General features: G+C 37.4%; 3 protein-coding genes across 3 annotated transcripts; 2 read left to right on the top strand and 1 right to left on the bottom strand.

The window, feature by feature from the left end:
* Nucleotides 1-9,681: 9,681 nt before the first annotated feature.
* On the bottom strand, nucleotides 9,682-10,275 carry LOC138889263 (secreted RxLR effector protein 161-like). The gene has a single exon (XM_070172545.1). It carries the CDS (start codon nucleotides 10,273-10,275, stop codon nucleotides 9,682-9,684), a length of 594 nt encoding a protein of 197 aa, XP_070028646.1.
* Nucleotides 10,276-17,346: 7,071 nt separating this feature from the next.
* On the top strand, nucleotides 17,347-17,958 carry LOC138889262 (secreted RxLR effector protein 161-like). The gene has a single exon (XM_070172544.1). It carries the CDS (start codon nucleotides 17,347-17,349, stop codon nucleotides 17,956-17,958), a length of 612 nt encoding a protein of 203 aa, XP_070028645.1.
* Nucleotides 17,959-21,152: 3,194 nt separating this feature from the next.
* LOC138889261 (DEK domain-containing chromatin-associated protein 4-like) lies at nucleotides 21,153-22,247 on the top strand. Its single transcript, XM_070172543.1, has 3 exons — nucleotides 21,153-21,320; nucleotides 21,456-21,695; nucleotides 21,744-22,247. The coding sequence occupies exons 1-3, from the start codon at nucleotides 21,153-21,155 to the stop codon at nucleotides 22,245-22,247; spliced, it is 912 nt and encodes a 303-aa protein (XP_070028644.1).
* Nucleotides 22,248-22,497: the final 250 nt, after the last annotated feature.

The raw sequence follows: 22,497 nt of genomic DNA, 5'->3' as shown, positions 1-22,497 counted from the left end.
ATAAGTTTTGCATATATAATATGAAAAGATACCTTGTTGGTTAGAAAAACAAAGGTAGAGCTTTATTGGTAGTTTTTTAATTTAAGTGGAGTATGTTATTATTTAGATTTAATATTGATCTTTGTATTTAATTATAATTTTTTTTCTTTAACGACTATATGAATGAAAGATTATTTTCAAATTTAAAAAATAATTACCATATGTTAAGAAAAAATTTCTCTCATATGAATATTTAATAGATTATATATTTATCAATTTGTTCACCTTACTAATAGCATGCTCGGCCAAGCTTCTTGAAAGCTAAAAGTTTTCTTTTTTGGGCAAAAATAATTTGCTCATGTTACTAATAACATGTTTGGCAGAGAATCTAGCAAGCTAAAAGCATTTTTGGGGGGATTTTTACATACCTTTAAAATTTTGAAAACTTTATTATTAAAAATGTCCATATTTAGTTAATTACCCGACCTAAACAAGGTTTGTTTACAAAATATATATATTTCACCTTAAAAGGTTCTCAATCCATTATTAGTGCCTTCAATCAAGGAATTTAGTTCCACCATTTTCTTTTTTTTCCCTCCTCTTCTCTTTCCTTATTTTTCTTCTGCCTTAATATTTGGTAATGAATTAAACCCATGTAACTGAATCCTTGGTATTTCTCAAATTCAGAGGAAAGAAATAAGGGATCGGTAAGGATAGCAATGTCGTCAAGATATTTGCTTTTACGCTCCCCAAAACTAGGGCAGGGGCGGCTCAATTACTTGTGGCCTAAAGCCAAACTTCAATGAGAGGCCCTAAATTTTCGTTGTAGAAGAAACCTCATAATTTTATTTGAAATTTATTTTTCTAGCTTTTTGAGATGCAAAATTATTAATATTTATTTATAATCGATTAAGCATATCAATTAAAGTATCATCCTCTACGTGTATTATTTCCCTTAAAAATTTTAATTCAGTAAATAAGTCTAAACCATCAATATCACGGAGATTATTATGTTTCAAAGAGCACTCAAGGTTAAGACAATCTAGAGATCTCAATTTTTGCCACTAAATAGGAAACCAAAAATATTTTCATAAGCTTCAAATTGCTCAAATCTATTTTGAAGTGAAAAAATAGCTTGATCTACTATGTATAAGAAGTAATCAATTCTAAAAGATTCTTCAAGAGACCCAAATTCATATTTTCTAGTTGACAAACTTATCAAGTGCTCCTTTTTGAGATTCTATTAGAGTTTCAATCCTTCTTCTTTTTTGACGTTTTAAACACTCAGATTTATATTTTATAGTTGACATATTAAAACAAAACTCTAATAAATAACTAAAAAGACAATCTATACTTACAATTTACAAAGAAAATATATTAAAAACTTTTAAAAATAGATGCAAATAATAAAATGTAGAACAATCAAACCTGATTCAACAAATAGATAACTTAAAAAGCTTTTGCTACTTCAAAATTCTTGATATAACGTCAATATACTTGAACTTGAGTCTTGAGAACAAATAAAAATATGGTACTTGTGTAGCGTTTCTGCTCTATTAGTGATAAATGAGATGGAAATGCAGAGAAACCAAATGAATAGTAGTAGAGAGAAGAAGTTAAAAAGAGATAAAAATAAATGTGGGCCCATTTATAATAATAATAATAATAATAATAATAATAATAATAATAATAATAATAATAATAATAATAATAATTTATGACACAAGATAGTGAAATTGTCATGCGTGCATGGATGTCAAAATTATTCCATTGTCAAACGGCCCCTTTCTTGAAAATTTCAGCTTTTTGTCTTTTTAAATATTTATTTAATATTGTTAAAAAATATTAATGGTCAAGAAATTTTGGGCCCCTCAAATAAGGGGCCCAAAGCACTAGCTTTACTTGCTTGACCCTTAAGCCGCCCCTGAACTAGGGGCTTTGGCAATTTTCAGTGCTCCTCTAAGTTTGTTCACAACCAGAGTGGCTAGAGCTTCCTGCTCAATGTCTTCAGCGATTATAAATATTGAGTATCCACCCCTAATTGCTTCTTCTAAAACATTAACTAAGTCCATTGCATTTGTTATCTTCTTGTCTACCAGAAGCAGCTGAAATTTTTTTTAAAAATATCTATCCATAACCTATTCTTTAGCTCAACCAGGAAATAGTTTTCAAAGATAACATGCAAAAAGAAATGTCATGGCAAATCATAGTAAAAACAATTTCATACAATTTATCTACAACTTTCATACATTATTTCTATCAGTTATATACAACTACAATATCATACCACTTAAATATAATTTTTATACAATATTTTTTGTATGTTTTGTATCTGATTTATACGTAGTAAAATAAATTTCATACAACTAATTATATATTATACAACTTATCTACAACTTTCATACATTATTTCTACCCAGTTATATACAGCTACAATATCATACAACTTAAATATAAACAACATAATATAATTTTACTACAACTTCGTAAGTATAATGTATGTCATGTCTTCTTCTTCTTCTTCTTCTTCGCGTTTCAATATGAAATTCAGCCAAAATCAAGTGTAATCTTCATCAAAATACCCTCAAAATTGAGATATAAACTCCAAGCAATATTTTCAATTGTTTGCAACTGTTTGCCCAAGTGAAGGTTAGTTTTGAAGATTGACAAAAGAAGTTCAGGCATGAACCAGGTTCATCCCTTGTGTACATAGAAACGGGTAGATTCGAGCATGTGGGATGCACGTGAAAGAGATAAGCTTAGTTGGTGTATTTGATATATCCTGATCGAAAAGGTTTCATAATTGATAAGGAGAAGGACTCCTTACCAAAAGAGAACACTGTTCAAGATAGGGCGAAAACATAAATTAAACGTAAATTGAGAACAAAATATCAAGGCATTTTGCAAGCAGTTCGTGTGTGATTCAAGTGTGCAAATCTGAAGCTACATGAACCAGATAGAAGAACCAGTTCCAAGTGTCCGTCTTTTATTCTAGTTCAATTGTAGTAGGTGTTTTCATATTGTACCTTTCAGCTTTATCTAGAGGCAATTGTAATAGGTACTTAGAGTATTCAGGTTAGAGTTAACTTGAAGTTGTTGTAACAGTTAGAGGCTGTTTGCCACAACGGGATTAGAGTTAATCCTAGGTTTACAAAAGTATTCTGTAAATACAGTTTTTGGCTCATTGATTTAGTGGAGAGTTTGGGGAAATCCTATTGAGAAGTAGGTCGTTATTTTTTCACTTTTTGATCCAGGTGTTTTTCACATAAAATGTTTGTGTTCTTTACTTTCTGCATTTACTATTTCTGCAATAGTAGGTTAAGGAACACTTAGAAAAACCTAGTCCTTCTATAATCAGTTTAAGCAAAAATTGGACACCACACAAACCCCCCTCCTCTTATGTGGTATTGAAGTTAAAACATCAATTTGTATTAGAGCGGGTTATAGTTGAAGAGGCTAACACCTTAGGAACAAATCAAGATGAGCGTACCATCTAGAAATTGGGAAGGGCAATCCACTGCTAGCCCACCACTCTTTAATGGCCAATACTACTCTTGGTGAAAAAACAGGATGCGATATCACATCATCGGAGAAGACTATGAGCTATGGGACATTGTCACTGATGGTCCCCTGGCTACCTTGAAGAAGAATACTGACGGAGTAGATGTGCCAAAAATAAGAGCTGACTACACTGCTGAGGACTTGAGGAAATGGGAGAAGAATGCTAAGGCTAAGAAATGGCTTGTGTGTGGACTTGGTCCCAACGAGTACAACAGAATTCAAAGTTGTACCACTGCTAAGGAAATTTGGGACACTTTGCAAGTGGCTCATGAAGGAACACATCAAGTGAAGAGGTCCAGAGGAACACTACTGTATTCTCAATATGAGTTCTGTTGTACAACTCAAATTGAGAACTTAAGTCTCAAGGTTCACCACACTGACAAATGAACTTAAGTCTCTTGGAAGGATTATTCCTCAAGAAGACAGAGTTGAGAATATTTTGACAAGGGTTCTGCCAGTCACTTGGGAGAGCAAAATCATTGCTATTCAGGAATCAAGAACATTGCCACTCTTAAGTTGGATGAGATAATTAGAAATCTCACTGCTTATGAACTAAGAAGGAATCAAAAACCATGAAGATGGATGTACCCAAGAAGCCTTGCACTCAGAATCACTGAAGGTTCTAAACTAGAAGATAATGAAATGACCATGATCATAAAGGACTTTAAGAAGTACCTAATGAGAAAAAGGGATCTTTCAAGAAGTGGAAGCTATAGTAAACCAACGATTCCTGAAAAGCAAACGAATGAGGGGTGTTACAAATGTGGGAAGACTGATCACCATATCAAAAACTGCCCTTAATAGGAAATTGAATGGAATAAGTAAATAGTTGAACGAATAAACAGGAAGAAAGAACAGGTTCAACCAAGAAGAACAAAGGATCAACAAAGGCTATGGTTGCTACTTGGGGAGAAAGCTCAGATGATGAAGATGGAGATGAACAAACACTTATGGCCATTGGAGAATCTAATGAGGAACCAGAGGTAAGTGTAATTCATCTAAAAGACAAGATTAATTTTTTGTCTAAAGAAGTGCTATCTGAGTTACTTCTAGATTTCATTGATGAATCTGAGGATCTAAACAATAAAAAGGAACAACTGTCTAAGAAGTGTATGATTTTGAAAGCTAAGTGCAAAAATCTGGAACTTAGGGCTAGTGAAAGTGTAAGTAAAAATGCTGAGTTAAAAAACCAGGTTCATGAACTTGACACCACTGTCCTAGAGCTTAGATTTGAAAATCTAAAGTTGAAATTAGGAACATGTAAAAAGAAAGCTGATCACACACAACTCACTTCAGAAGAAAACTTATAAAAAATGAAAGATGAGTTGTACAAAAGAGATAAGTAGATAAGAGTCCTAAAGGAGGGTCTAAGCAAGGTTAAGCACGAGCTAGACAGAACATGTAAATGGAACGGGTCCTCCGATGCACTTTCATGGCTACATGAACATCATAGTAGCAACAAGAGAGGACTTGGCTATGGGACCTCTGCACCTAAGTGGAATCTCAAAAGCAAATACCTCGCACTTCCTGAGAATAAAGTTTGCACATACTATGGTAAAACTGGTCACTAAAAAAGTGAATGTACTGCAAAAGAAAAGGCTATTCAAAAGAATAAAATATTTGTTCAAGGGAAAAATAGGCTGCCAGGTTGGATCAAAAAGAATATGATTCACTTTTTTGTCAATAGAAAGGGACCCAAACTAGTTTGTATTCCTAAGACTAACCCCTGATTTCCTTTTGCATGTCCAAGAGAAGGGAAACAGCCAAATATGGTACATGTATAGTAGCTGCTCAAAGCATATGACATGAAGCAAGAACCAGTTCCTTTCACTTGAGGACCTCAAAGGCGGAAATGTCTCCTTTGGAAATGGAAAGAAAGGTGAGATCATTGGGGTTGGAAAAGTAGGTAAGACTGATTCTCACTCTATTGAGAATGTCTACTTGATCGATGGCCTTGTTAGTTTGTATGGATCCACTAAATTGTAGATTACCTGGTCCTCTACAAGATTCTACTAAGAGCACTTAGTAAAGCAGTAAGTAAATGAGGCAGAGGATTTTTACGTGGAAAAATCCCGCACAAGGGGATCAAAAAATCACGACCTATACCTGTAGGCTTTTAACTTCACTAACTTGTAATCTTACCAATTACAAGCCACTTTACAATACTTCCTATTGCAAAGGATTTACTCAACTAACTTGTGGTACCTTTACCACAAACCACTTTGTGACTATCCTAGTTACAAAGGATTTTTCTAACTTGTGATTCTATCACCACAAGCCACTTTGTAACTCTACGATTACAAAGACTTTTTCTTATGACTAAATCTAGTCACAACATAAACTCAACGAGTTTACGAATTTACAAGAGGATTCCTAATCAGTATGCTTCTAAGTAAGCGATTTAGGAGATATAGTAAGTACAATAACAAGGTTACAACTCAACTAGGACAACAACAATCAATCTTTTAGGAACTGGTCCATAGTGGCGTTCAACCTTGTTCTTCAAGCTTGTGAGGATGATGTTTCTGATTTTGCAAGAGGCTTGAATGACAAACAGAAATCTTCCAGTGATGTTTTTGTATAAAGCTCATTTGGTACATCTTGATCACATCACTTGAAATGATGTGAGTACTTTGTTTGGTTAGAGAATGAGTAGGATGACAGTGTGGTGCAGTACGGCAGAAACAGTACCGTCGGTCACTTCATTTCCAACTGTGTCCAAATGACTTTGTACTGCTATGAGGAAACCACAAGAGCATCAGGTCCTTATTTGGTTCCTAGCTTTTGAAGTTGTAGCAATTCATCTTTAGCTGCAATCTGTTAACGTTTGCAGCAATCCAAGTAGGTCAGGTTCCCTATCTGATTCTTAGCAGTAAGGTTTTTAGATCATCAAAACATCAGACAAGAGCATTTAAGATCTATCAATTTCCCCTTTTTTGATGATGACAAACTTCAACAATTATAAATCGGAATTGGGGCTTAGTAAAAACCAAAACAGTTTTAAAGAGTTCCACCTAAGACTATGCCTTGTCTTAAAGAGTAATAGAGCATAAGAACTAGTTCCCCAATGTGTTTCCCCGTTTCCCCCTGAGTCCTATATTAGTCTAAGAACCAATTCTCCAATGTGTTTCCCCCTTTTGGCATCATTAAAAAGAACAACAACACAAAGAAGACAGCTAAGCTAACCCATGCCACACATGTGTACACAATCATGAGAAAGAATAGAACATAGAGAGACAGTACGAGACATAATAAAAAGGATTCATATTAATAATTTTTAATATGCCTCTTCCTTTTTCAAAGGAAGAGGCTATATTGGACTTGTTCACAGGAGCAGTAGTAGTAGTACATCCCAACCATAAAAAAACATCCACCAACCATCAACAAAGAAACAATTAAAAGAAAACATATCCAGAAAATTGGTCACTAAAGGGGTTCTTAGGGGGCACTAGGAGGAAAAGGCTTGGAAGATGCGGCAAGCATCTGGAGAACAAAGTCTATTCGGGTGTTTCCCGACTTTTGCTTGTTGAGCAGTTCAGCCTTCAGGTTCTCGACTTGCGCCCTGAGATCAACATTTTCTTGGGTCAAATGGACCACCTCATCATTTGATATGGGAACCGCTCAGGCTTGTTGACTTTCCAAGATAGCATTCCCGGCCTTGAATTGACGTATTTCCTCAGCTGCACTGTTCTGGGCATTGATGAGTTGAGATACAGTTGAAGTACTTCCTACTCCCCCATACTTCTTAATACACTCGCACTCTTCCAAGGTTGTCTATGAGAATGTCTGCTTATGGGTCCCCACTTTACCTGTTCCCAGTGGATCCTTAAAGAATTTGAACACCTGAGTAAGCAAGAATCCATAGGGAAGCCCATGATTACCATCCTTGAAATTGGCCATCTTCTGCATGTGTTCAATCATTATAGCAGACAGACTCACAAGGTTAAAACCGTCTAGTTGCTCCATTAAGAATAGATCAAATTTTGAAGTTATAGACCTCCTTTCTGTTCGAGGCAACAATACTTTGTTAACCAGCTCAAACAACAGCTGATAGACAGGAAATAGTGCTTTCTTATGGATCTGGTCCCCTTTCTGATTAGAATTATCTTTCACCACTGCATTTCTGAAGTTGTACTGACAAATATCTCGTATACTCGACACCCCAACTGTAGGAACTTGCAAAATTTCTCCAAGCAATTGCACGTCAAAGACAATGTCCACCCCATTGACCAAAGCACAAACATGGTCAGTATCAACTAGAAAGAGATTAGCGAAGAAACTCTATACCTCATACTCATACACTTTAGGGGCATCAATGTAGAATAAATGCATCCATTGTTGAAACTCTACCATTTCTAGAATTTGGCACATTTCGGCCATCTCCGAGATTGTTGGGTCAAACGTACAACCCAACAGAATTTTTTGATGCCTTAGGCGCTCAGAGCCAAGGTAGACTTCACTTCTTGCTTTCTTTCTAGAACTAGGTTCTTCAACTGTTTCACACTTGTATTTCCTATGCTTTTCTCCACTAACTTTGCCTTTCCCCTTGGACTTGACAAGTATATCCTCATCAATTACCACATCCTTCATTTTGGACTTAGATGTAGACCCTTTCTCCATGGAAACAGACTCAGCCTTTTTCAAGGACCGCCTTACAATGGAACCAGGTTCCTCAGGAGTTCCTTCTTTCACCTCCACTACAGGGATAACTTCATCACTTACAGGTACACCATCCTTCACCAACTTTCTTATTTTCTTCTTACTACTTTTCTTGCTCTTTTGGAGTGCAGAATCGTAGGCCACTTTGACTTGAAGCCTGGTAGTAGGCCACTTAATTTTAGACTCAATGGTGGAGACAACCCTTTGCTTACTTATGAATGCATCAAGGGCCACATTGTCCAGGTCTTCTTCATCACTAGATCGCATTTCTGGTGCTTGAATTTCCAGGGGCACATCATCAAATGTAGGAACAACACTGTCTTAGGGATGAGAGTCCTGACCTGGGTCCTCCGCAGAGGAATCAGGTTCCTCATGTGATGCCCCAGTAGTGTATACTACTGCATCCCCTTTAACAGCCATAATGGCTCTTTCTACCCACACGCTTTGTGACTTATGTTTCTGGGAAATAACTTCATGCAATACCCCATCAGCGGATACCATAAACACAGTCTTTTATTCTTCAATCGGTGCTTCCATAACCATGAAATCGATGGCAGCGATGGAAGAACCTTTTGTGAACTCAGTATTTTGACCTTGTTCTCCAATTAGGGTTTGACTAGCGGGAAAAATAGATAAAAGGGAAAGAAGAACAACAGTTTCAAGGGTTTTTTAGTGGGGAAGAGATTTGGAAACTGGGGAAGGTGTGACTGCAGCAGTAGGAGTAATATAGGGTGACGAAGGCTCAGTAAAAAGCGAGAGGTTCCATAAATGTGTCGGAGGTAGTAACCACTGAAGTAGAGAAATCAGAAGTTTCCTCAGCCATTGGGAGAAGAGGTGTAACGATCCTTACCTTTTAGGTGAATCTAGAGTAGGGCTTATGGTCAAGAAGAACAGAAGAGAGAGATTTTTAAAAGAAGAATAATTATTAAGGGAGAGGAATAGGCATCGGTTCTGAAACGGTGGTTAGGCGTGGAGAATTTCAATGTTTCAGAGGGAGATGGAACGTTTGAATTGAAGGGATGTGACAGCGGGATCTGAAAAGTTGATGTGCAGTTGTATTTTGTACCTTATTAAGACGTGTATTAAAATGGATGCACAGAACTACTAACCTTTAGTACAAAAACCTGGTTCTTGAAAAACATTTTCTTCATCCCCCTTTTTGAAAAGAATTAATCCTCTTTTATCAGTCATGTACTGCATCTACTGCTTCTATGCTTATCATGTGTGTCTACCTGCAACGGTATTGAAGTGAGTTAGACAAGGCCAGAAAACACTTTGAACTAATTATTTCTTAAGAATACGAGCCGGCTAAAGAGGAATCAGGTTCTTAATTTGGCTTCGACAGTCCTAGCTTTACTCTGTTTCTTTCAAACTGTTCCCTACTTAGTGCCTTGGTGAAAATGTCTACAATTTGATCTTCTGTGCTGTAGAACTTCATGCATATCAACCCTTTCTCTATATTATCTCTCAGAAAATGATGCCTCACATCAATATGTTTGGTCCTTTTATGTTGAACTGGATTCTTTGCATGTTGAGTGCACTGGTGTTGTCATATAGGAGAGGCACACTCTTAGTGAGAACTCCAAAATCCTCCAACTGCTGCTTGATCCACAAAAGCTGAGCACAACAGGATGCTAAAACTACATATTTAGCTTCAGTTATTGAAAGAGCCACTGAATTTTGCTTGCTTGTACCCCAAGAGATAAGACATGATCCTAGGGAGTGATCCATCTCAGAAGTGCTTTTTCTGTCCACAAAGTAACCTTCATAGTCTGCATCAGCATACCCAATCAGATTAAAACTGTCACCTGATGGATAATATAGCACCAGGTCCTGCGTGCCTTTGAGATATCTTAGTATTCTTTTGGTAGCCTTCAAGTGAGATTCCTTGGGATTTGATTTAAATCTCGCACACAGCCCCACGCTAAAAACAATATCAGGTCGACTGGCATCGAGATAGATGAGAGACCCAATGATGCCTTTATACATTGTTTGATTCACAGGAGATCCAATTTCATCCATGTCCAGTCGAGTGGCAGTTGCAATGGGAGTGTCTATCACTTTTGATGCTTCCATGTCAAACCTCTTCAAGAGTTCTCTGATGTATTTTTGTTGACAAATAGAAGTACCCCTTGAGGACTATTTTACTTGAATACCTAGGAATAAGTTTAATTCCTCCATCATGTTCATTTCAAATTCGCTTCCCATAAGTTTTGTGAATTCTTCACATAAAGAGTCAGCTATTTCTCCAAAAATGATATCATCAACATAAACATGAACAATGAGCAGGTTCCTTCCCCGTTTCTTTAAGAAAAGAGTGTTGTCAATTTTCCCTCTCTTAAATCCATTTTCTAAGAGGAATTTTGACAATCTTTCATACCACGCTCGAGGAGCCTGCTTTAGACCATACAGAGCTTTGTCCAATTTGAACACATATTCAGGGTGCTCATGATATTCAAACCAGGGGGTTGCTTCACATAGACTTCTTCCTTAAGCAGTCCTTTCAAAAATGCACTTTTGACATCCAATTGGAACAAAGTGAATTCTATATAAGAAGCAAAGACGATCAGAATTCTGATGGCTTCCATGCAAGACACTGGCGCAAATGTTTCATCATAGTCAATCCCTTCCTCCTGATTGTAGCCTTGAACCACTAGCCCGGTCTTGTTCCTTGTGGTAATTCCATGTTTATCGAGTTTGTTTCTGAATACCCACCTGGTTCCTATAATGGTTCTATCTGGGGGTCTGGGTACTAGGTGCCACACACTGTTTCTCTCAAACTGATGCAGCTCGTCTTGCATGGCTGTAATCCAATCTGTATCTTTCAAGGCTTCCTTGATGTTTTTGGGTTCTATCTGGGAGAGAAACGCTAAGAAGGAAAGTGAATTTCTAGTTGTTGACCTGGTTTGAACTCTGAAATCTAGAGGAGTGATTATGTTGTCTATAGGGTGAGAACTTTGATGTCTCCAGTTAGATGCCTGGGGTTCATTCTGAGAGAAAGAAGGTACATTTGGCTGATTCTTTTCTATCCTTCTCTCAGATGCCAGTGGAGTTCCTTAAACTGCATCAACCACTCTTTCTTCAGCTTCAGTGATTGTAATTGAAGTGCTTGGTTCTACTGATGATGAGGTAGTGTTATCTTCATTTGGCTCCTTTACTTGACTCATCATGTCTGCCTTTCCGTTTGTCATATTAATGACTTTACCAGGAACAAGTAAGGGTTCTCCATCTTGATCTTCCTTAGCACTCTTCTCAAATGATGGTTGAGATTAATCAAAAATAACATGAACGCTTTCTTCAAACATTGAGTCCGCTTGTTATATATCTTGTAAGCCTTGCTTTGAGAAGAGTAGGCAAGAAATATCCCTTCGTCACTTTTGGCATCGAACTTACCAAGCTGATCCTTTCCATTGTTGAGAACATAGCATTTGCATCCAAATGTTCTTAGGTAAGTCAGCTTGGGTTTTCTTCCATTCAACAATTCATACGGGGTCTTGTTAAGAATTGATCCGATCATGCACCTGTTCACTAAGTAGCAGACAGTGTTGACAGCTTCAGCCCAAAAGTTCTTGCAAGTCCACTGTCAATTAACATTGTTCTTGCCATTTCTTCCAGAGTTCTGTTCTTTCTTTCTACTATTCCATTTTGCTGTGGAGTTCTGGGAGCTGAGAAGTTGTGAGTGATGCCATTTTCATTGCAGAATTTATCAAATTTGACATTGTAAAATTCTGTCCCATGCACACAACTCTAGACTCAATCTTCACTTGGATTTTCTTCACAAAGGCCACAAATACTTCAGCCGTTTCATCTGTTGTTCTGAGAAACAAAGTCCATGTAAATCTGGAGTAGTCATCCACGATTACGAAAATGTATCTTTTTCCTTCTCTACTTTGCACCCTCATAGGTCCACACAGATCCATAAGTAGGAGTTGAAGCGGCGTTGAGGTGCTCACATCTCTTTTTGACTTAAAGGATGACTTTACATGTTTTCCTCTAGCACAGGCATCACAGACTTTTTGAGTTTTGAATTGTGACATAGGCAGACCATGGACCAGGTCCTTCTGAATTAGTTTGTTCAGAAGGGAAAAACTTGCATGGCCTAGTTTTCTGTGCCATAGTTCAGCATCATCATCAACCGCCTTCAGACAACTCACATCACCACTCTATAAAGATTCGAAATTAGCAACATAGATGTTCTTGTATCTTTTGGCCACTAGAATTATTTCACCGGTCACAAGGTCAGTGACTGTACATATTTTGGACAAGAATTCCACCTTGTTTCCTTTATCGCAAATTTGAGAGACACTTAGGAGACTGTACTTAAGTCCATTGACATAGTACACATTTTTAATAAAATGAGTGAGTGACTTCCCAACTTTTCCAACTCCAAGAATGTACCCCTTTTACCGTTGCCAAAGGATACACTCCCTCCTTGCAGGGTTTTTAGTGAAAGAAAGTTTGTGGTGTTCCCAGTCTTGTGTTTCGAACATCCACTATCCATGAACCATTGTTGACCGCCTCCCTTTATTGTTCCCTGCACAAGAGATTAAGAGTTAGTTTTAGGAACCCAAACAAGTTTGGGTCTCTTGTAGTAACCAAGAGAATGAATAAGAGCTCTCTTAGTCCATGCAGGTAATGTGCGTTTTCTGTGAGTGGAACCTGGTCCCTCTTTTGTGGTCACGGTTTCAGCAGCCACTTTGTCTTTTGGTACTGATTGATTCTTGGCCTGGACACCTTCCTTGAAGTGCCTAGTGTTCTCACATTGGGTATGAAGCTAGTTATCAGATGCAGTGGCGCTTTTACTGTGAGGGTAGTGAGGAGTTTTCTCCCTTGGGAACCCTGCTCCCCTCCCTTTTTCACTATCCTTAGTGAGCAAGGCAGTGGTAGCTTCTAAGGACCAGGTCCACTTTAGAGACCTTTCAAGACCATTCATCACTTTTTCTAGATTGGCTTGGAGGAACTCGTTTTTCTCAATTTTAGCACACATCCTACATCTCAAGGCCTTCACCTCATCTTCAAGCCTAAAATATTCCTCACTAACTATCTCATTTCCTCTTTCAGAGCTTTCAGGTTTTGACTTAGTCAAAGGCTTTACTAATAGTTCCCTTTGGTCTGCAGTTTCTGCCAACATGTCACTCTTTTCTTTTCTAAGAATTTCAATGGTTTTCTTTTGATTAGTAACTGCAACCACTAAGTCTTCTCTGGTATGTTCAGATTCTTCTAGTTCTAAGAACAAGGAATCTCTATCCTTCGTAATACTACAAAATCCAGTAATTAAAATATCAGCTAAACACATGAGTTTTTTTTAGGAGAATAGGATTTTAGATTTTTCTGAACATCCCTAAAGTTTACCTCTTCATTGCCATTGTCTTCATCATTATCTGATTGAGCCATCAAAGCAAGCATTGAGTCATATCCAATCTCCTCGCCTTCAACTGCCATCATGGAAATATCACCAGTATTAGGTTTATCTTGTTTTACTTATGTAGTTCCCTCATGATCTGTTTGCAAAGCCTCCCATATTTCCTTGGCAGTGTCACAGGTAGAGATTTTGTTATACTCTTTAGGTCCCAATCCATATACTTAGAATTTTCTTGGCAGGAACGTTCTTTTCCATCGCTTTCTTGTCTGCTTCAGTGTATTCTTTGCTAATTTTTTCTTTTGAAAATGAGAATTCATCTAGTACCTTGACTGGAACAAACGGACCATCGCAAATGACATCACATAGCTCATAATCCTCAGCCATGATGAAATCGTGCATTCTAGCTTTCCACCACCAATAGCATTTTCCATCAAACATAGATGGGTGGTATATGGATTGACCTTCTTCAAAATTTAGTACAGCCTCCATGAGGATCCTTCCTAGGTGTTAGCCTGATAGGAGGAACCTACACTGATACCAATTGTAAGTTTGTATGGATCCACCAAATCGTAGAGTACCTGGTCCTCTATAAGATTTTGCTGAGAGCACTTAGTAAAACAGTAAGTAAACGAGGCAGAGGATTTTTTGTGGAAAAATCCCACACAAGGGGATCAAAAAACCACGACCTATACCTGTAGGCTTTTATCTTCACTAACTTGTAATCTTACCTATTACAAGCCATTTTACAATACTTCCTATTGCAAAGGATTTACTCAACTAACTTGTGGTACCTTTACCACAAGCCACTTTGTGACTATCCTAGTTACAAAGGCTTTTTCTAACTTGTGATGTTATCACCACAAGCCACTTTGTAACTTTACGATTACAAAGACTTTTCTTTATGACTAAATCTAGTCACAACATAAACTCAATGAGTTTACGGATTTACAAGAGGATTCCTAATCAGTATGCTTCTAAGTAAGCGATTTAGGAGATATAATAAGTACAATAACAAGGTTACAACTTAACTAGGACATCAACAATCAATCTTTTAGGAACTGGTCCATAGAGGCGTTCAACCTTGTTCTTCAAGCTTGTGAGAATGATGTTTCTGATTTTACAAGAGGCTTGAATGAGAAACAGAAACCTTCCAGTGATGTTTTTGTATAAAGTTCATTTGGTACATCTTGATCATATCACTTGAAATGATGTGAGTACTTTGTTTGGTTAGAGAATGAGTGGGCTGACAGTGTGGTGTAGTGCGGCAGAAACAATGCCATCGGTCACTTTATTTCCAGCTGTGTCCAAATGACTTTGTATTGCTATGAGGAAACCACAAGAGCATCAGGTCCTTGTTTGGTTCCTAGCTCCTGAAGCTATAGCAATTCATTTTTAGCTGCAATCTGTTAACGCTTGCAGCAATCCAAGTCGGTCAGGTTCCCTGTCTAATTCTTAGCAGTAAGTTTGTTAGATCATCAAAACATCAGGCAAGATCCATTAAGATCTATCAATCTCCCCCTTCTTGATGTTGACAAACTTCAACAATTATAAATCGGAATTGGGGCTTAGTAAAAACCAAACCAGTTTCAAAGAGTTCCCCCTGAGACTATGCCTTGTCTTAAAGAGTAATAGAGCATAAGAACCAGTTCCCCAATGTGTTTCCCTATTTCCCCCTGAGTCCTATATTAGTCTAAGAACTAGTTCCCCAATGTGTTTCCCCCTTTTGGCATCATTAAAAAGAACAACAACACAGAGAAGTCCAGCTAAGCTAACTCATTCCACACATGTGCACACAATCATGAGAAAGAATAGAACATATAGAGACAGTATGAGAAATAATAAAAAGGATTCATATTAATAATTTTTAATATGCCTCTTACTTTGGAAAAGGAAGAGGCTACAATGGACTTGTTCACATGAGCAGTAGTAGTAGTACATCCCAACCATAAAAAAAACATCCACCAACCATCAACAAAGAAATAAGAAAAAATAAACATATCTAGAAAACTGGTCACTGAAGGGGTTCTTAGGGGGCTCTAGGAGGAAAAGGCTTGGAAGTTGCGGCAAACGTCTGGAGAACAAGGTCTATTAGGGCATTTCCCGACTTTTGCTCGTTGAGCAGTTCAGCCTTCAGGTTCTTGACTTGCGCCCTGAGATCAGCATTTTTTGGGTCAAATGGACCACCTCATCATTTGACATGGGAACCGCTCGGGCTTTCTGACCTTCCAGGATAGCATTCCTAACCTTCCAGAAATAATTAGGTAATCAACTTGCATCAATTAGGTATGATCATGGAACTGAATTTGAAAATCCTAAGTTTGCTGAATTTTGTGATGAGCATGACATATATTATAATTTTTCTGCTCTTAAGACCCATAACAAAATGGAGTAGTTGAAAGAAAGAATAGGAAACTTGAAGATATGGCTAGGACTATGTTTCTTTCTAGTAAACTACCCCATAGCTTCTGGGCAGAAACTGTAAATACTGCATGCTACATCATCAATAGGCGTATGACTAGACCTCTTGTAGAGAAGACTCCCTATGAGTTACTTAAAGGGAGAAAACGAAATATATCCTATCTTAGGGCATTAGATGCAAGTGCTTCGTGCACAACAATGGTAAAGACTCCCTAGGTAAGTTTGATCCCAGAAGTGATGAGGGAGTATTCTTGGGATATTCTTTATATAGCAAAGCTTATAAGGTATACAACAAAAGAACTATGTGTGTAGAAGAAAGTGTACATGTGATTTTTGATGAAGCTAACATTCTTTCTAAGAGACATGAAAATGAGGATGAAGCAACTGGGCTGGTAAGAAATTTAAATGAAATCACAGCCCAGGCTGAAGCTACACCGGAAGAAGGAACATGTAATGGAACATGTTTTTCTATTCAGGGCAACCTGGCAGGGGGAACTGAACAACGAAAAACTAAATCTCATACCTCGATGGAACTTGTCCATGAACCTGTTCCTCAGCAACAAAATATTGGAGAAACTTCAAGAGGAAACCAGTTGGTTGTGAAACCTTACAAGTACCAAAGTTCTCATCCTATTGAGAACATAATTACTGATCCAACCTCTGGATTAAAACCAAATCTTCATTAAAGAATATTTGTGTTTTTGATGCTTTATTATCTCTTATTGAACCTAAAAATATTGCTAAGGCTTTGCAGGATGCAGACTGGGTAAATACAATACAAGATGAACTCAACCAGTTTGAAGAAGTCAAGTTTGGCATCTAGTACCAAGACCCAAGGACAAATCAGTAAGTGGTACAAAATGGGTCTTCAAAAACAAACTTGATTAATATGGAACAGTTATAAGGAACAAGGCAAGATTAATGGTTCAAGGATATATCCAAGAGGAGGGCATAGACTATGATGAGACCTTTGCTCCGGTTGAAAGGTTGGAAGCAATAAGACTCCTCATAGCCTTTGCTTCTTACATAGAATTCACTCTTCACCAGATGGATGCAAGAGCGCCTTCCTCAATGGCTATTTAAAGGAAGAAGTGTTTGTCAAGCAACCTCCAAGGTTTGAAAGCAAGGAGTGTTCTGATCATATGTACAAGTTTTACAAGGCACTCTATAAGCTCAACCAGGCTCCTAGAGCATGGTATGAAAGATTATCTAAATTACTGCTTGGGCATGGCTACAAGAGAGGTAAAATCGATAACACTTTATTCTTGAAGGAAAAAGGTAAAGACCTCCTAGTAGTGCAAATATACGTTGATAATATAATCTTTGGAGCAACTACTGATAAATTAAGTAAGTAATTTGCTAAACTAATGGGGAGTGAATTTGAAATGAGTATGATGGGTGAGCTTAATTTCTTTTTAGTCTTACAAATTAAACAAAACTCAAATGGAAGTATGATCCATCAACGGAAATATGTGAAAGAGTTGCTTAAAAGGTTTAAAATGGAAGAATCAAAAGAAATTTATACCCCTATAGTAACAACCACAAAATTGGATATAGATGAACTTAGTTCATCTGTTGATCAGAAGTTGTATAGAGGAATGATTAGTTCTCTTTTATATCTCACTAGTAGCATATCTGGCATTGCTTTCAGTGTAGGTCTTTGTGCTCGATTTCAGACAAATTCAAAGGAGTCTCACTTGACTGCTGCCAAGATAATATTGAGATACTTGAAAGGCACCACTGACCTTTGTCTTTGGTATCCAAAAGGTAGTAACTTTAACCTGGTGGGATATGCTGACATTGATTATGCAGGTTTCCTTGTGGATATGAAGAGCACCTCAGGTATGACACACTTTTTTGGTTCATATCTTGTGTCATGGGCTACCAAAAAGCAAAATTCAGTGGCCTTATCTACTGCTGAAGCGGAGTATGTTGTTGCTGCTTCATGTTGTGCTCAATTGTTGTGGATCAAACAATAATTATTGGACTTTGGAATTGACTTTGATTGCATCCCTATATTTTGTGATAACACTAGTGCCATTAGTATGACAAAAAACTCGGTTCATTATAAGAGAACTAAGCACATATATGTTATGTACCATTTTTTGAGGGGCAACTATAAGAAAGGCTTGATCACTGTGGAGTTTTGTGCTACTGTCAAGCAAATTGCTGACATATTCACAAAAGATGTCACGACCCAAACTGATGGGCCACGATGAGCACCTGTACCTTACTCAACTGAGTACTAACGTAACACATCTTTCTTATTACATCATCATATACACGTGACATACGGGCCTAATAGGCCAACATAATCATTTATAAACTCAAAACATAGGCCGACAAGGCCATACAATCTTTCATGTACACGACATATGTCTACAAGCCTCTAAGAATACATAAATATCATAAAGGTCGAGACATAGTCCCGCCATACCAAACCATACACATCTAAATCATACTAACCAAACAAGCAACTCCGAAGCAAATGGAGCGCACCAACATTTTCCGCTGAGCCGATAGCCTACTTGGAGGGCTCTCGACCTGTCTATCGGGATATGCGGGCATGAAATGCAGTGTCCCCAAGCAAAAGGGACGTCAGTATGAATATTGTACAAAGTATGTAAGGCACATAAATAAATAAAAAAGAGACATGGAAGAAATATAGAGTACATGACTCAACCTGTTAGTCTAAATAACTTTGTAAATCATAAATTACTTTTAGCGTCATGCATATGCGTATGAATGTCATGTCGTGCATAGGTACATGTTTCATAACATCATCAGCCTATGAGGGCATCCCATCATATCATATCGGCCAGTGTGAGCAAAATCATCATCGTATACCAGCTGATCAGGTGGTGGTGCGTATATAATGCCATAACCTTTCCCATATCCCATATATATATATATATATATATATATATATATATATATACACACACACATATGCGCGCATATAATGCCATTTGAATCATATTTCATCCACTGTGGCCAACATCATCATCATATACCAGCTGATCAGGTGGTGGTACGTATATAATACCGTAACCTTTTTCCATATCTCATATACATATATTTACATATATACGCATATATAACGCCATCTGGTCATGGGTCAATGCACATGAATGCAATGCATGAAAAGTACGTTAATAAAATCTTTCGGAATTTCATAAGACCATTTGTCTTTGAGCAATATCATAAAGTAAACTTTTTTTTCTCAACTTTCATATTTTCTGAGACCCGTGAACAAATAATAAAATATTATGACACATGGAAATTTAGGAACATAGGTATCTCTAATACTTCTATGAATAGAGTCATTTATGAAATTTGTGCATTTGCACGTTTCGTTCGTATCGTATGGATCATGCCAAAAAAAAGAAGGGATAGCCTTAACATACCTGGAGTAGAGAAAACTCAGTATAATACTCCGTTGAAAAACCTTCATTGATTGAGCAAAATTTGCCCCTGCTTCTTTAGAAATTCACGGACGAAATTTTATCTGATTCCTTGAAATTTTAGGAACAATCACGTTTTGGTGTGAAATGTTGGAAGGAAAAATGTTACTGCTTATAACGTCTTTGGTTGTACAGAATGTTTCTCTATTGAATTGCTTACTTTTGTCTTAAAAAAAATGATCTCAAGTCTTATTTTGCTAAGACTTAATTAATGTAAGTCATGTCCTAGTTATTTTCATATTTTAGCCATCTGGCAAAAGTGATCATATTAGTCATTTCAATTTTGTGGCTTCTTGCCACGTGGAGTGGGATGGAATATTAATCTTATCCAGCAAATAATTAATTAATTACTAGGTAATTTTTCAATATTCGGTAATTAACCAATTACTCGAAAATTGAGAATTATTCCCACTTACTTAAAATATTACTCACTTTTTACATACCTTATATACATTTCTATCATGGCCATGTAGTACCTTGTATGACACTAATCCATAAATACCGGATATTTTAGCTTGGACCGTATTTTATCCCAAAATGCCAAACTTTGACAAAATTTATTTTCTTAGACTTGCTCCCCCTTTCACCTTCATGAATTTACTAATCACTTGTGAAATAACATAATCCTTATAATCCCCAAATAATCTTTTCCTTGGACTGATGTCAATTACCTTATGACAAATTCAACATAAAATACTGCAGGGTGCAACATCGTCGTAACTTATTACTGCGAAGCGTAACATCACTGTAATGTAATACTACAGGGTGCAAACAATGTCGTAACTTATTACTGCGAAGCGTAATATACTGTTGTCGGGTACAACATTGTCGTAACTTAATACTGCAGGACGTAACATCAATCGTAAATATATTACTTCAGAGGGTAACACCATCATAACATATTACCGTAGAGCATGACATCGTCGTAATATAATATTGCGGGACGTAATATTGACGTAATATTGCAGGGCGTAACAAAAGCCTTAAGTAGAGATCACTTTGAGAGGAACATGTTGGAATTAGAGATGAATAAGATCACTTAAAAGGTTCATTTCAAGGTTAAACAGAAAAAAAAATTGGTTAGATATTTTGTAACACCTTGTACATAAGTATATTAGATCTTTTTCAATCTCATACTTTCATTAGTATACTCTTGTGTCATGTGTTAAAATGACTTGTTAATCTCTAATGATATTTTCTCTATTTTGGCAAATTTAGACTTACACAAGAAAATTATCAGTGAAGAACTTGGTTCATCAAGATAACACGGTATGTCTTCTACACTCTGCATAATTTGAAATAATAATATTTGGATCATGAGCAGAGTCCTACCAAATTCCAAAGTTCTTTTGAAATTATCTATTATAAGTGAACCAATTCTGTTCAAAGACTCCCAACCGAATTAAACCCCCTAGATATTAGGGATAAACCCCAATGTCTTTTCAAAACTTACATTTAGTTTGATTAGACTTCTAAAAGTTTGAAAAACCTCCCGTTGCCCATTAATTACCCCCTTTAAATTGATCATCATTATCTCTGTCTTCATTCCATACTTTTCAAGTCGTCTAATACTTTCCATCGTCTCTCGTTCTCCAAATTCCAATCTTTCTCTTTTTTCTTCCAGAATCAAGCATAGCAATGGCTAACCCTTCTGACAACCCCGGCACACCCCCATCATGCTCGTCTTCAACCACTCCTCAACCTAAGAAATGAAGAGTCAAGATGTTTCCTTGCAAGAAAGTGGCTGGAGAGGGGAACTATCAAATAAATTAGATGCTCAATTGAAAGCTATCCAAGCCCAAGAACCCCAAAACTTTGAAGAGTCCTTCAAGTCTGCTACTGAGGAGGAAGAAAATGGGTCTTCTAATTCAGAACAGGTAACCTCTGGCCCAAATACTATGAGTTGGCTGAGAATCTGAAGAATAGGTTTATTCAGTTGGATCTGTAGTTGATGTAGAATCTTCTGAGTCCAGAAGGATTGGTGGTAAAAGTAAAAGGGAAAAGAAAAATAGAGTGAGGGTGCTCGTGGCGAAGAAAGGGGAACGGGTAAAAGAGTGGTTGATTCTTCACCCACTCTTGATACATGGATAATGGCTGTTTATGGAGTAGAATCTGGTACAATGAAGGAAAGTGTGAAGAAAACAAGGGGAAGTGGGTCTGGCGAAGCCACTGAAGTGCTGGTTAAAATTGGGCAAAATGCAGATGAACCTGGTTCATCAGTAGAAGAAACCCTCACAAACCTATTGAAGAAAGTGAGTGAGAGTTACAACCCAAAGAATAAGAGAACTTCCATGGCATAGACCTCTGGCACTGCTAGGGCTAACAAGAAAAGGAAGGCTGCTCCTTCTGACACTGTTGAAATTCCTCCCACAAGAAGAAGATCCACAAGAAGTCAGCTAAAGCAGAATGAGGTAGACTTGCAAAGAGCCTTAGAAGAAAGCAAAATGAAAAAGGTTGAAAAAGGGAAGAAGAATGTGGGTGAGCCTGTTGACGTTGATGAGATGGACCTGGTCCATCAAGATGAAGATGTGAATGAAGAGGTGGAGGTTCAGACTCCCAAACCCAAGAAAGCCAAGACTTCCATTAAGAAGTCTACTTCTAAGTCAACATCTGCTAAACCATCTACCCTGGCAAAAAGGACCAGGTCTGCAGTGAAAACTAAAAAGGTAAAAGTTTTTGAGGAAGAAGAATGGAGTGGAGAGGAAGAGAAAGATGATTCAGAAACTAAGAAGGACAAGATGGCCAAGTTTGACAAAAGGACAATTCTGAAGGGTAGACTCCTCAGGGATTTGAAGAAGGAATAAATGGTGTTGTGGTTGGAGAAATTGGAATTGCAACGCTGGAAAGACATCGTCCTTAAGATGGATGGCAGGTTGGCCAGGAGTGAAATTGTTGAATTTATGGCAAATGCTGCAGTGAAGGATGGACGGGTTACATGCTTGGTGAAAAGGGTGCAAAGCTCTTTCAATGTAAAGGAGTTGGGTGAAATTCTAGGTGTACCTGCTGAGGGGTACAATGACTACACAAAGCTTAAGTGGTCAAACCTATAAAACC

The sequence above is a fragment of the Nicotiana sylvestris genome, chromosome 4, assembly GCF_000393655.2.
Source record: "Nicotiana sylvestris chromosome 4, ASM39365v2, whole genome shotgun sequence".
Lineage (NCBI taxonomy): Eukaryota > Viridiplantae > Streptophyta > Magnoliopsida > Solanales > Solanaceae > Nicotiana > Nicotiana sylvestris.
Note: the sequence above shows the minus strand (reverse complement) of the source record. Positions and strands in the feature narration are given on the sequence as shown.

Bases quoted from the DNA above. Each gene is read 5' to 3' on its own strand.
- LOC138889261 (XM_070172543.1), top strand. From the start codon at position 21,153: ATGAAGAGTCAAGATGTTTCCTTGCAAGAAAGTGGCTGGAGAGGGGAA. The intron at 21,321-21,455 runs GTAACCTCTGGC...AAAGAAAAATAG, and splicing joins GGTCTTCTAATTCAGAACAG to AGTGAGGGTGCTCGTGGCGA. The intron at 21,696-21,743 runs GTGAGTGAGAGT...TCCATGGCATAG, and splicing joins TCACAAACCTATTGAAGAAA to ACCTCTGGCACTGCTAGGGC.
- LOC138889262 (XM_070172544.1), top strand. From the start codon at position 17,347: ATGGGGAGTGAATTTGAAATGAGTATGATGGGTGAGCTTAATTTCTTT.
- LOC138889263 (XM_070172545.1), bottom strand. From the start codon at position 10,275: ATGGAAGCATCAAAAGTGATAGACACTCCCATTGCAACTGCCACTCGA.